The sequence below is a fragment of the Dromiciops gliroides genome, chromosome 3 (genome assembly GCF_019393635.1).
Source record: "Dromiciops gliroides isolate mDroGli1 chromosome 3, mDroGli1.pri, whole genome shotgun sequence".
Classification (NCBI taxonomy): domain Eukaryota; kingdom Metazoa; phylum Chordata; class Mammalia; order Microbiotheria; family Microbiotheriidae; genus Dromiciops; species Dromiciops gliroides.
In genome coordinates, this window is record NC_057863.1 from 346,911,425 (window position 1) to 346,926,445 (window position 15,021).

General features: G+C 35.4%; 1 protein-coding gene across 2 annotated transcripts in view; it reads left to right on the forward strand.

The window, feature by feature from the left end:
* ARMC8 (armadillo repeat containing 8) overlaps positions 1-15,021 on the forward strand; it is a 97,976-nt gene that overhangs the window by 33,985 nt on the left and 48,970 nt on the right. For both annotated transcript variants that reach the window (XR_006355636.1, XM_043994533.1), the window contains exons 3-6: positions 7,923-7,994; positions 9,033-9,175; positions 9,289-9,386; positions 13,193-13,285. Coding sequence is in view for 1 of the 2 variants with exons in the window: in XM_043994533.1 (XP_043850468.1) it covers positions 7,923-7,994; positions 9,033-9,175; positions 9,289-9,386; positions 13,193-13,285 (406 nt within the window). In the remaining variant the exon portion in view is untranslated. The remainder of the gene's footprint in view (positions 1-7,922; positions 7,995-9,032; positions 9,176-9,288; positions 9,387-13,192; positions 13,286-15,021) is intronic.

Genomic DNA, 15,021 nt, shown 5'->3' on the forward strand with positions numbered 1-15,021 from the left:
GAAACATTTAAAAAATAGAGCAAAAAGAGGTTCATAATTAGATACAGACAGGCAAGGTAGTTTTATTACCTTTGTGATAAATTTCCTATATACTTAATTAAAAAAATTAAATTATAGTTGTAATTTACAATTTAAATCAACTTTTGTTTAAGAGGAAAGTATATATAAAGATATCTTTAAAATTTCATGTTAATTAAAAACTATTATGGGGATGAACTGTCCAAGTTTATTATTTAAGTCCAAACACACTTATAATTTTTAATAGTTAATATTAGACCTTATATTGACATCATTTACCTAATCTTAAGAGGTTCCTAAATGATATAAAAGCCTCTGTGCAGCAGAAGTGATTATTTCATAAGTCTTAGAAGGATCCTAGTGTGCATCAGGGATACTTAGTTTCAGTTTTTGTGAATTTGTTTCTCTTGTAGTAACCCATTTGTTTGTAGAGTCTTTGCAGATAGCCAATCTGAAAGACTCATTGCCTTTGCAGTTTTATATTGTTAACCCTTTACTTCTTTCTGAAAGTGCTTTGTTTTGAAGCACATAGCTAAATGGTGGTTTGTTGTTGGCAGAATAATTTTGAACAAGGATGTAGCCATCTATTAATATAATCAATTAACAAGCCCAGCCATGATACAGTAGTGTATTGCAACCTGTATAGTTGTCTGTGTACAAGTAGCAGAGCAGAGCTAGGTGTAAAGGGCATCCTATTCCATATGGATGGAAATCTTCTATGATTTTTATCCTCTTCCTAATACCCCCTTAGTGAAATGTATCATTAAAGGGTTATTAGGAAGAGGATAAAAATCATTAAAAATTTCCCTGGCTTTAAAGATGAAAAAAAAAATGTCTATATACATACATACATATAGACAGAGACTGAAACAGACAGACTAGGATTTTTGGATGGATTCTTTTGCATTATTTGACACAGACTTATAGACTACTAGGACAACTTTTTTCCCAGGTTCTGAGAATATTGTAAAGTTACTGAGTACTATCCTACCAGTAGGTTTAAAGTAAATGATATATCATGTTTTATGCAAGTGATTCTCTGAAGAGATCAAAATGCCTTTATCCCTGGTCCATTGTTAGTTGAGAAGATAGAGAGCCTCTTACAGTACAGGTAATGCTGATAACTGAGCTAACAGGTGGTTCTGGTACTTCAAAATAAGATATAGAATTAAAAGGATAGAAGTAGTTGATGAAGATCAATTAGTAAACCATGGTAATAGAATAACCTTTTCAGATAGTTAGTTATGGAAAAGTCCATCTGCAGAAGTGTTTTAAATTGTTATTAAAAATAATTTACTTTAACCGTGGTTACTAAATTCTTTAGGTGTCTGTGTATTCATTGTGTTAAGGTTTAAGTAGAAAATTGGGATGATTGACTGTTGTTGAGCATAGGAGTCTTCCATAATATAAACCTTTAAAAATGTAATTTCTCCAAATATTCAACATTGTCATGCATAGGGCTGTGACTTATGAGACACAAATAAAAACATGAATGGATAAGTAAAATTTTGAAAGTTCCATTATATTTTTGTATCTGCAGCAAAGGAACATTTCAGAATTAGTGGGTTATGTGAGAATAACAAAGCAATTGTTTTGTTAATTATCATACTCATACTATTTAGTAATTTTTAAAACCTTATTTCCATCTCCTAATGTCAGCTTGTGGATATAGCCTAAAAATAAAGCAATAATTCAGAGTATAAAATTTTATTTCAGAAGAGGCTTTATAATAAAGTTACCCATCTCACAGAAATCATGCAGAACTTTCAATCTCCCTATAACATTAGTTATGCTATTTTTATATTTCTTATACCTCAAATGTCTTTAAGTGCCTATCATCCAGGAGAGCGTGGAGGAAATTATGGCCTTGTATCTTGTTTGGAGACATGTGTAGTAAGACCTCCCTACAACATACTTGTACGGATTCCTGGAATAACGATGAATACCCATCCTTCATATTCCATCAGAAAACTTAAGTCTCTCAGTGAAAATGAAGATTGAAGTGGACTAGAAGACTGACATGTACATTATGTTAGAAATAATAGATGAATTTGTGAATGTTACTGACAAGTCAGTGGCACTGGTCATAACAATCAGGAACATTTTCTGAAGAAAAATAAGGCCTATAAGAAAGCTGCTTTATTCCTTGATTCAATAATTAACTCTGTAGAGGTAGGTTTTCTTATGCTTCCCTGGAGGTCTGATGTTCTTCATGGTACTTCTATGAGAAAGTCAAATGACTCAAAAGCAAAATGACAGCAGAAACTTGTTCAAGGAGATTAGGCCTCAGGTTTTCTTCTTCAAAATGCCCTTTTAGTCCTGTGCCATATACCGTATGAACTTGTATTTGTATCTGTAGTTAGATAATTACTATAGCAAGTAACTGATATTCATAATAATGGCCTGAGCTTAAATTGTGTTCATTGTATTCTGTTTTCATAGTATGGGTGCTTATATTATCCTAAAGCTACTTTTCCCCAACATCCCATTATTTAAACATGTTATATAATCTAATGACTCTTCAGAATATATTTGTAACAATATAATAGATTAATAAATAATATTTAATTAATAAATGTAAATAGAATAGATATCATCCTAATTTGCTCATCACCTAATTCCTAGATTACTTAGAACTTTCTGGCCTTCTTGACTTTAGTCTTTCTCTATCCCAAAATATCTTACATATTGCTTCTAAACAAAATTGGAAATTAAATATATCTTTTGTCATCTCCTTCTCTGTTCAAAAACCTTCAATTGTTGTACATTATTTTGATTCTTTTCCTGATTTTCCATAATCTGCCTCTTCTTTTCCCACCTATTCTGTCTTATTCCCTATTACTTTATGAAGTGAACCTTTTACTCCAGCTAAGCTGGTCTTACTGTTTCACAAATCATTGTATTGAAGTTTGCTGAGAGGGTGGAGCAAAGATTGTGTAAGAAAGGCAGTGACTTGCCTGAGCCCTCCCCAAACACATTTAAATAATGCCATAAGATAATTCCTGGAGCAGCAGAACCCCCAAAAGGTATGGGTGAAATAATTTTCTAGCCAAAGACAACTTAGAAGGTCAGCAGGAAAGGTCTATTGTACCAGAGTGAAAGTAGAGCAGTCCAGCACAAGCTGCACCAGCACAGACTTGACCCTAGAAAACCAGGAGCAGTCCTTAGGAGCCACTGAATCATCAGCAGCAGTGACTGCTTCTGGAACTCTGAGCCCGCAGATGGTAAAGGGGTTGAAAGAATATGGGGTTCTCTTTGTACTTTACCATCTGTGGTATCTCATTGGATAAATAACTGCCCTGGAAAATAGATCCAGGAGAGAGAATTTTAAAATTACTGGAGTACCTGAAAGCCATGACAAAAAAGAGCCTAGAGATCATATTCAAACAAATTGTCAAGGAAAACTGCCCTGATATTCTAGAACCAGAGGATAAAATAGAAATTGAAAGAATCCACCCGTTACCTCCTGAAAGAGATCCTAAAATGAAAACTCCCAGGAATATTATAACTGAATTCCAGAGCTCCCACATCAAGGGGAAAATATTGCAAGCAGCTAGAAAGAAAGATTTCAAGTATTGTGGAGCCACAGTCAGGATAACACAAGATTTAGCAGATTCTCTAAATTCAAGGATTAGAGGGCTTGGAATATGTTGTTTCAGTGGGCAAAGGAACTAAGATTAAAACCCCAAATCCCCTACCCAGCAAAACAGTATAATTCTTTAGGGGAAAAAAAATGAGCATTCAATGAAAGAGGACTTTCAGACATTTTTGATAAAAAGACCAGAGCTAAATAGAAAATTTGATTATCAAATACAAGACTGAAGAGAATCATAAAAAGGTAAACAAGAAAAGGAAATCACAAGGGATTTAATAAAGTGAAACTGTTTACATTCCTACATGGGAAGATGATACTTGTAACTCCTAAGTACTTTCTTATTGTTAGGGCAGTTGGAAAGAGTACATATAGACAGAGGGCACAGGTGTGAGTTGAATATGAAAGGATGATATCTTAAAAAAAATTAAGGAGTGAGAGAGGAGTGCAGCCGGAAAAAGGGAGAGGTAGAATGGGATAAATTATCTCACATAAGAGGTAAGAAAAAGCTTTTACAGCGAGAGAGGTGCCAGGAAATGAGTGAACATTACTCTCATCAGAATTGGCTCAAAGAGGGAATAACGCACTCAACTGGGTATAGAAATCTATCTTACCCTGTAGGAAGAGAAGGGAAGGGGGGAGTGATAGAAGGGAGGGCAGATTTGGGGCAGGGAGTGGTCAGACAGGGTGAAAGGAGAGAGAGAGAATAAAATAAATAGGAGTGCGGAATAGGATGGAGGGAAATATAATTAGCAATAAATAGTAACTGTGAAAATAATTTTGAAGGAAGTTTCTCTGATAAAGGCCTCATTTCTCAAACATATAAAGAACTGAATCAGCTTTATTAAAAAGCCATTCTCCAATTGATAAATGATCAAAAGATATGAACAATTTTCAGATGAAGTAATCAAAACCATCCATAGCCATATGAAAAATGCTACAACTTATTATTGTTTGGAACCCTGCAAATCAAAACAATTCTGGGGTACTACCTCATACTTATTAGGTTGGCTAATAGGACAGAAGAGGAAAATGACAAATATTGTGGGGGATGTGGGGAAAATGAGACATTAATGCACTGTTGGTGGAGTTTTAAACTGATCCACCCATTCTTTAGAGCAATTTGGAACTACGCCTAAAGGGCTAAAAGGGCTAAAAAAACCCCTGCATTCCCTTTGACTTATCAATACCACAACTAGATCTATATCCAAAAAGAGATTTTTTAAAAAATAGGAAAGGGACCTGTATGTATAAAAATATTTGTAGCAGCTCTTTTCTGGTGTCAAAGAATTAGAAATTGAGTGGATGCCCATCAATTGGGGAATGGCTGAACAAACTGTGGTATGTGATTATGATGGAATGCCTTATACCTCACTACCTTGTGGACCTACCTTACTTCCATGTTTCTGAACTTTGAAAATCTATGCCTCTTTTACTCTTCCTTCCTATAAAGAGCTATGTATCTTAAAATATATTGGAAAACTTTTGATTTTATTTTTAAAGTTGATGCCTTTATTTTTTTATACCCTAGTGATTTCCTATATCTTCCATTGTTAGTCTCCTGTTATACCCTCCATGGTAAACAAAGTAAAAAACTATTAAGTAAAATCTTCTGGCAAAATTACCAAATCTGGCAGTTTTTGCAGCATCCTGCCCATTTTTTGATGCAGAAGGTTGCCTATATATCCTCACCTAAACCCAGGGAGTATAATTGAGTATTGCATTAATCTTCATCCATCTGCCTTTATTGTTGCTTTCCTTTAATTTACTTCAGTTATGTGTATTATCCTTTTTAAAAACTTTTCTTCATGGTCACAAATTCTTCCTTTTATTTTTTTAAATTTATATTACTTATTGCATTTTGTGCAATAGAATTCTGTTGCTCTCATAAACTACAGTTCTTTCCTTCTGCAATTAATACACAGTCAATTTAATTGAAAAAAAAAGGTTTAGAGCAAGTTTCTTTTCTTTTTTTTTTTTTTTTGGGTGGGGCAGTGAGGGTTAAGTGACTTTCCCAGGGTCACACAGCTAGTAAGTGTCAAGTATCTGAGGCTGAATTTGAACTCAGGTTCTCCTGAATCCAGGGCCAGTGCTTTATCCACTGCGCCACCTAGCTGCCCCCTAGAGTTTCTCTGATAAAGCTCTCATTTCTCAGATTCATAGAGTACTGAATCAAATCTATAAAGATAAGTGCCATTCCCCAATTGATAAATGGTCAAAGGATATGACCAGGCTTATTGTTGTTTGTCCTTCGTTCTTGCAGCGGGCCAATGACATCAGGAAGGTGATGTCATGACTTGCAAGTGAACTAGATTTAAGTGAGGCAGGGCTGTACAAAGTGAGCAGCCTCACTCTCTCCTCTGGAGTCATCTGGCTGATATGACAGAAAAGGAAAATGACAAATGTTGGAAGGGATGTGGGAAAAATTGAGACACTAATGCACTGTTGGTGGAGTTGTGAAGTGATCCAACCATTCTAGAGAGCAATTTGGAACTATGTTCAAAGGAAAAGGATCCATAAGTACACAAATATTTATAGCAGCTCTTTTTGTGGTGGAAAAGATTGGAAATTGAAGTGATGCCCATAAATTGGGGAACGGCTGAAAAAGGTATAGTATATGATTATGATGGAATGTTATTGCACCATAGAAAATGATGAGCAGGATGTTCTCAGAAAAACTTGGAAAGACTTATATGAACTAATGTTGCCTGTCCCTTACAGCAACCTTAACAAACTTCCTTAACCTGGCTTCTCTGCATCTATACAGCACTGGAAAGAGGATGGGTTATAGGGTTGGGCCCTTAAGTCAGATAATGTAGCCTCAGCTAGTAACTGGGTGTGGGAGAGAATGCTGAGTGAGCTCAGAGTAAATTGTGTGTGTGTGTGTGTGTGTGTGTGTGTGTGTGTGTGTGTGTGTGTGTGTGTGTGTGTGTGTTAAAAACCTTTTGGATTCTGGGTGTCTTAGACCATGGAAATGGCTGAAATTGCTTGATTTTTTGGTTTATAATTTCTGTTTTGGAGAGGTTTGAGAGATCGTGAGGCATAGAGAAAATGTCTAGTCCTTCATTATTACTATAGAACTTGTAGGATGTCCATCTTTTCTTTCCAATGCAACATATGACCAGCACACCTCTTTTTTTTTTTCTGGTAATGCAGCTCTCTCATTTGTTTTTACTGCTTCTTCTGAGCCATTCTTCATTTATCTGTTATGTTACCAATTAGTCAAGTCCAACTTGCTCCTCTCTAGGGCGCTTTTAGTGACCTGCAAGGAGACTGGCATTTTATGGTTCACACTCAGGCATATAATGATGTTACCAAGATGGTTAAGGGATATTCTTAGAGCCATTAAAAGCACTGAACAATTTCTCAAAAGTAGAAGCCTGTTTTCCTATTAAAAAAGAGCCCAGGGGCAGCTAGGTGGCGCAGTGGTTAGAGCACTGGCCCTGGATTCAGGAGGACCTGAGTTCAAATCCGGCCTCAGACACTTAACACTTACTAGCTGTGTGACCCTGGGCAAGTCACTTAACCCCAATTGCCTCACCAACAAAAAACAAAAAACAAAAAAAACAAACAAAAAAAAGAGCCCAGAGGCCCATGTCATTATCCATCTGCAGTGTCTATACAAGATAGATATATTGAGTTGTTCATGTATCTGTATCATAGTGTTGACAAATTTTTTTTTCATTATTTTTCCCCTCTGTATTGATGGCTATATTGAACTCTTTTGGATGTTTATAGAGTTCCTTTAGGAAGTTTTGTAGTATTCTGGAGTTTGTTGCTGTCAAAACAATGTAATGGCACAAATAGTATCTGGAGGACCACCCTATGTGCAAGGAAACCTTTTTTCATTTGGAATCTACACTGGAAATCTTACATAGCAGCAGGAGGAAGACACTATATTGGTCTGTGTATATCTCCCTGGTTTTACGTCTCACTTGATATTAATAATGAGAGGTCCATTGACTAAAGTTATCTCTTTAAAGTGCGTTATGGTTTATATATGTAGATAGATAGATAGATGGATAGATAGACCTAAACTTATATTACTAGCTCTTGTGCTTTTAGTTTTTTTCTTCTCTTAGTTGTAAATTTATGTTGAATTGTCCACATTACCTCCCCATCCCTTCTTTTAAGTCAGCTAGTCAAAGAGAATGCTTTTTCTAGATATGGGGTAGCATCCCACCCCAACCCCCCCCCCCCCAAAAAAAATTATGCTTTGTCTAGTGCATGATGCTGGTATAGTCAACTAGTAGAACTGCTTGAAAATTTTCTCTATTTCAACATGACTTACTCTTTTCCTTTTTAAATTTAGAGACATGAAAAATGCTGTAATTGGAAACAACAAACAGAAAGCCAACCTCATTGTTTTAGGAGCAGTTCCAAGGTATGTCTTTATGAATGCCTTTTTTCGTCATTTGTAATACATTCTGATTGTATACCTTTCCAATCTTAAGAATATTTTTTTTCCTTTTTTAAAAAATTCCTGAGACTTCATTTTTCTTAATGATATTCAGAGGCATATAAAGAAAATGCCTTTAACAACTAAAGTACCACAGAACTGGGGTATCCAGGGAGTGTTTTGCTTAATTCCTATCATATTAGAAATTTAACAAAATGATTGCTTTAGCAGCAAAAAGATATCCTAGATAAGCAAAAATTGAAGTAACTTGACTTCATGTTACACTAACACTATTATTTTCCTCCTAATCCCCAGAATCCTAGCAATTTCTTTGTAAATTGGGAGCAATAACTATATGGAACTCATACGCGTTTTGGAATTTATAAAAATTATATTTTTATTAATGATCATACTGTGAATTTTTCTTTTTAGTATTTTTTCATAAAATTTATGATTTCTTTGAATGGGAAGACTAAAAAGTTGAAAGTTACTGTATGTCATAATCATTAATTAAAATTAGGATTTTGGGGGGCAGCTAGGTGGCACAGTGGATAAAGCCCTGGCCCTGGATTCATACTTGACACTTACTAGCTCTGTGACCCTGGGAAAGTCACTTAACCCTCATTGCCCCACCAAAATCCAGGATCGGTGCTTTATCCACTGTGCCACCTAGCTGCCCTCAGAATGACTTGTTTTCTTATAGATTTGGCAAAGTTCTTATATATATATATATATATATATATATATATATATATATATATATATATATATATATATATATATGAGTTATGAGACCTCTAAGAAACTGTAAAAAAAATTTCCTACTTTTCTGCTTCCCTTCTGATCTTGGCTTCATTGATTTTATTTGTATAAAAACTTTTAATGTAGCCAGAATTATCCATTTTACACCTCCCAATACTCTCTCTTTATAAATTGTTTGCCTAACCATAAATATAATTAGTAATATGTTCAATATTCTTCAAGTTTTGTCTTTTAGATTTAAAATAAAAATTATTTTTTTAGACTCTTATATCTGCTTCAGCAAGAAACTTCAAGTACAGAGCTAAAAACTGAATGTGCAGTAGTCTTGGGAAGTCTTGCTATGGGTACAGAAAACAATGTCAAGTCTCTCCTGGACTGCCATATTATTCCTGCCTTATTGCAAGGTATGTAAAACTGGAACTTTAATTTTAATGTAGCACATCTTAGTATATCTTTCAGTTTTTAATGCAATAAATTCATCTTAAAACTGAACAGTGATCCTGGTTTTTATTAATAGGCTTACTATCACAAGATTTGAAGTTCATTGAAGCTTGCCTTAGATGCCTTCGCACCATTTTTACCAGTCCAGTCACCCCAGAGGAGCTACTTTATACAGTAAGTTCTAGCAGCATAAATTAAATTATATTTTAGGAGTTTATATAATTAACTTAGTATTTAAGAAAAAGAAATTTTTCCTCATAGCTATACAGAATTTATTGGTCCCAAATATTTGTTAAGCATCTGCTATATACTTAATACCTCTGGATGTTGTAGGGGATATTGAGGATATAATGTCTGTTTTCAAAGAGCTTATACTATAACCAGGGGAGCTAAAATGTATAGGCACCAAAAGCTAACACAGTTCAGTTTATGATTAGATTTGAATGAGATATGGAAGTACTAAAAGAGTCCAGATTGCTGTGGGCTGAGGAACACTTTACAGAGAATGTGGAAATAAGCTGGACTTCGAATAAAAAAAGGAAGGATAGTTTAGGCAATTAAACCACTATGAACAGTGGCTCAGAAAGAAATGTGCAATATCTTTGCTCAGGACAGTGAGTAAATTAGTTTGGTTGGAATGAAGGGTTTATGTAGGAAACCAATGAATAAGACTGGAAAGGAAAAATTATCCAGGTTATAGAGGGTCTTAAATGCTTGGCTAAGGAATTTGGACTTTGGATCACTACAAAAGGGGGAAAGTCTGCCTTAAAGTCTTATTTGGAGCTCCTGGAGTCTGAGTGCAGCAAATGTGATAAGCAGGCAGTTTGTCACAGCAGTGACCAGAAAGGCTAACTAAAAATGCTACCAGTATGAAGACAGGACTGAGGATCTCTATTTAAGCAAATATTATAGGCAAAGAGAATTTTTCATTGACCTGCAAAGTATGCTGTGTTTTAATTTCTTCTGGTACCAAGTAACATTTATTTATGCACAAAATGTCCTATATTTTTAAAAAGTGAAAAGGCTAAAGGAATGCAACTCTGTCTTCTAGGCTATTAAGAATAATGAAATGTTGCAAAGGTGAATGGAACAAATGTTTCAAAGGGGAAATAAGATAAGGTCTATGAAGAGGAAGAAAGAACTTTTTGACAATATCAGAAAGTTGGGAGGGGGGCTAGGAGATTATGATAAAGAGAGAAGGGAAGGAAGAATGGCCATTCAGTATTTGGAACTAAGTAATAGTTTTGAGGCTGTTTCTGTAGTGGGGGACATCAGACACGTCAGGCCATAAGTATTATGAAGTAAGAGACAGTCCTGGAAGAGTCAGAGGGGAAAAAACAAAAAACAAAAAACCACAGGTAGCGGTGGTTGATGACTCTCTAATGAGGGATATTTGTCAAACTGTGGTAAATGGTGAAATGGTCTACTATCTCATGGTTGTTACCTGTTACCAGTGATTCCCAAAGGGGAAAAGGATACATCCATAAAAAAGAATCTAGAAAGTGTTGTTAAGAATTATGAAGTTCTGAAAAAAAAACACCTGAATACTTTTTGAATATAAGTGGTATTTTCATTATTGATGCTGATGGAGGATAGAGGAGTCAAAAGAAAAAGGCTGATTTAGGAAATTAGCAACAGGTTGTGTCTGGCCATGGGATTTGGAGTTCTGTACCATAGCTTAACAAACAACATAGGGACAGTGGCCCAAGAGGTAGAAAGATCTCAAGAATGAAATTCTGAAGACAGAAGTAGAAATAATTCTAAGGAGATTAGCATGGATATACAGAGAACTTCAACTAAATTAGATTTTAAGTAATAAACTGTTAACTATGTTAACAGATGCTAACTACCTTATTCACTGTATTGTCAAACATAGTGGGGGAAAACATAAAATTAATTGTTGGTAGGTCTGTAGGAATATATTGAGTGGAACTGTAGCTTCTAATATTTAAGCCTTTTTTTTTAAGTGAGGCAACTTAACCCCCATTGCCCCGCAAAAAAAAAAATTAAAATAAAAATAATCACCAGCTACAAATTTATATTAAAATTATTCTAAAAACGTGTATAAAAGGTGGAAACTATGGTAAGTAATCAAGGATGAGTATAAGAGAGTAGCATAGTCTTGTAAAGCAATGTCAGGAGAAGTAAAGTCCAGAAGGATCTGAGCCTGACAATGAATGCTGAAGACCACAAAACCACAATTTTTTAAAAAGCTGTACTGGAGACAGAGAAGCTTAGTGGAGAGAGAACTTGACCCAGAATCAGGAAGATGAGGCTTAATTCCTGAAGTCTCTGACTATACTAGCTGAGTGACCCTAACCTCTAAGTGCCTTGGGCAACTCTTTAAGAAACTAAATCATAGAGAAGGTACTGATCTGCTTTGGAAGAGGAATTTTCTCTTCAGGAAGAGTTGAAGGTGATGAAATTACAGTTGTTGTTGTTTTTTTTTAATGTTTATCAAGAGGAGACTAAAAAAAAGGTGATGCTGCTTGGGTTAGATTGGGTGGGAAGGAGAATGATATTTGGATTGGTCAGAGTAGAACAAAAAACAACAAATGAGGACCTTAAACTGAAGCTAAATGAAGAAATATAAATATTAAAAGAATATCTACTGTCATCAATTAGTTTAGGTCCCTACATTCAGATAACAATATCCTAGGTTTTTTAAAAAGAATTGGCAGGTGTTATTACTGAGCTACTGTTCAGATCTTTGAAAAACCATTCAGAATGGGAGAGGCCTACAAAAGGACAGAAGTACAAGTGACCTGATTTTCAAAACAGAAGGAAAGTTGAGTCTGCAAACTATGTCAGAGAGCTTCATTCCTCCTGGTAAAATTCTAGAATATCTTATTAAAGGATTAGTTTATGATCCTTTAGAGAAAGGGAAGACCTGCCATTATAAAATTGACAGTATTTACTCTATTATTATTATTATTATTATTATTTATCATAGAAAATAAGAATTTCAGGTAAATATTTTATTTTTAACTATAGTTTCTTTGAATCTTATGTAGTATAAGAAGTCTTTTGTTACATTAAGATATTGTTATATTTTCATATCAGATTTTTTTTTTACCAGTAATCCTTTAATTATTGTTTTCAAGGATAAACTTTGAAGAATCTATTCTTGCTTTTTGCCATGAGTGTTTCAGTGTTAGTCACTAAATCTTTATCAAGTGTCAGGCACTGTGCTAAGCCCTGAGGAAAGAAAAAAAAAAGGCAAAAATAATCCCTGTCCTTGGGAAGACAACAATCAAACAAATGTGAATCTGTGTAGAGGATAAATAGGAAACAGTTTGTTTTTGTTTTGTTTTGTTTTGTTTTGCAGGGCATGAGGGTTAAGTGACTTGCCCAGGGTCACACAGCTAGTGTCAAGTGTCTGAGGCCAGATTTGAACTCAGGTCTTCCTTAATCCAGGGCTGGTGCTTTATCCACTGTGCCACCTACCTGCCCCCAATAAATAGGAAATAATGAAAAGAAGGAAGGTATTAGAATGAAGAGGGATTGAAAAAGGCTTTCTGTAGAAGATGGGACAAAGGAAACCAGGGAGGCCAGTAGTTGAGGAGGGGGAGCATTCCAGGCATAGGGGACAGTGAAGAAAAATGCCCAGAGCCCAAAGCTGGAGTGTCTTATCTGTGGAACAACAAGGAGGCCAGTGGATTGAAGACTGTGTGTCAGGGAGTGAGGTGTGAGAAGACCTGAAAGGTCAGGAGGGGGCTGGGATATGGAGGGCTTTGAATTTCTAATGGAGGATTTAGGATTTGATCCTGGAGCTTAGAGGGAACCACTGGACTTGATTGTCCCATTTTACCTTTGATTTTTCTGGTGTATGCCCTGGAGGAGGTCAACTTTACCATGATATAAACAGAAATTTTGGATATGAAATAGCTAACAGTAATCTAATTTAAAGTGCATTATCACTGATTAATAGAGCTGAAACTTTCTGTTGTTCATTTTTTTCCTTTTCAACTTATTTCCAGGATGCTACAGTTATACCCCACCTCATGGCACTGCTCGGTAGATCTCGTTATACACAAGAATACATTTGTCAGATCTTCTCTCATTGCTGCAAAGTAAGGATGTAGAATAAATGTTTTCTCTACTGCAAAATTTTGTATTCCTAAAGGAAATTTTTTCTTCAATATTTTTGAGATTTATAAATAGACCTAATAGACATGGGAAGTTTTGAGGTTTTTATTGTCAGTTTAATATGAAATAACATTTTTTGGACCATACCTGCGATTCCTTAGTTATAGGGAACTCTCAAAGCAGATTTGCACCTGATCTGAACCTTAGAGTAACCCTGAGAGATGAAATGACCTGGCCAGGGCCACATAGCTACATGGGTGTCTGAGGTGGGGTTTCATTCAGGTCTTCTCCATCCCAAGCCATCTCTCTAGTCAATATGTGACAGTGACTCTATGAGACAAATTATGATTTATTTACTATAGAAATAGGGACTAGATCTATGATTTCATTAGTTTAGGGAATCTCTGGAGAGGCCACTTCTACTAATGCAACAACTTTTCTGCAATTTGTTGTCTTCTGAGATTTGTTTTGAGAGATTAAGGGACTTTCCCACGGTCACACAGTATTTCTCAGAGGGAGGACTTGAATCCAGGTCATATTGGCTTTGGGGCCAGATATCACTCAGCTATGCTCTGCTGCCTCTTTATTTAGCAGAAACAATTTCATTTACAAAGAAGTTTGAAAGTTATACCTTTTACTTATTATGGGAAGAAGTTTCTCCGCTAATGAAAATTACTCTGTCAAAAGCAGTAAGACTTTTAGGTTCCTTTTTTGCCAAGCATAAGGTTTTAGTACATTGATATAAATATCAGATTTATGCTTGGGGACTCCTTCTACCTTATTAATGGGCAAAACTGATGGATGTAAGGAAATAGTCTAGTGACCTGAATGTCAATAGTGTAGAGATAATTATGGCAGGAATTTAAGGAGATTGTTCAGATATAAATACAGTTCGCCTTTTGTCAAAGGAAAGATGAGTGATTTAGAATTTGGAACTATAACTTATGTTAAGTTGGTTCCAGGTGGCCTTTAAAGTTATAGTCTAAATTTGAATTTAGCAAGTCACATTTATAGAGGAAATATCCCTTTCCAAAAATCCTTTACATTAATCATAAGCATTTATTAAGCAGGCATTATGCTAAGTGCTGAGATACAAGAAAAAAACAAAGATAAAATCTTATACACATGCAGACACACACACGCACACACACACACACACACACACACACACACACACACACACACGCATGCACACAAGGAACACTTCTAACAAGCTCTTAAGTATTCTTTTCTTCTTGCCTCCCTGTCCATTCCTTTTTCTATTCTGGAGCCATACACATACACACACAGCCACACACATACATATGCATACGTATTTATGTAAATTTTTATTTATATTATACATGTCTATATATCTACATATATGATAGCAAACTATTACTTCTATTGAATACTTGTGTTCTAATTCATTGAATATTCAGTAACTTTTCCCAACCTTTTCAACTCTCCTCAGATTTCCTATGGCTCCTTCTTCCCTCCACTCTCTCAGCTGAGATCCTTTCTTCATATTTTAGTGAAAAAAAAAAGAGATCATTTGCTGAGAGCTCCCTCTTCTCACCTGTCCCTTATCCCATCAGTCATAGGTCTCCTGCCACTATCTCCTCCTTTACCCTTCCTTTTCTCACATAATGAGGTGGCCATCCTCTTGCCAAGTACAAAACCCCTTACATCCAGAAATGAACCCATTTCGTCCTGTCTTCTTCAGCAAGATGCAAAAGAA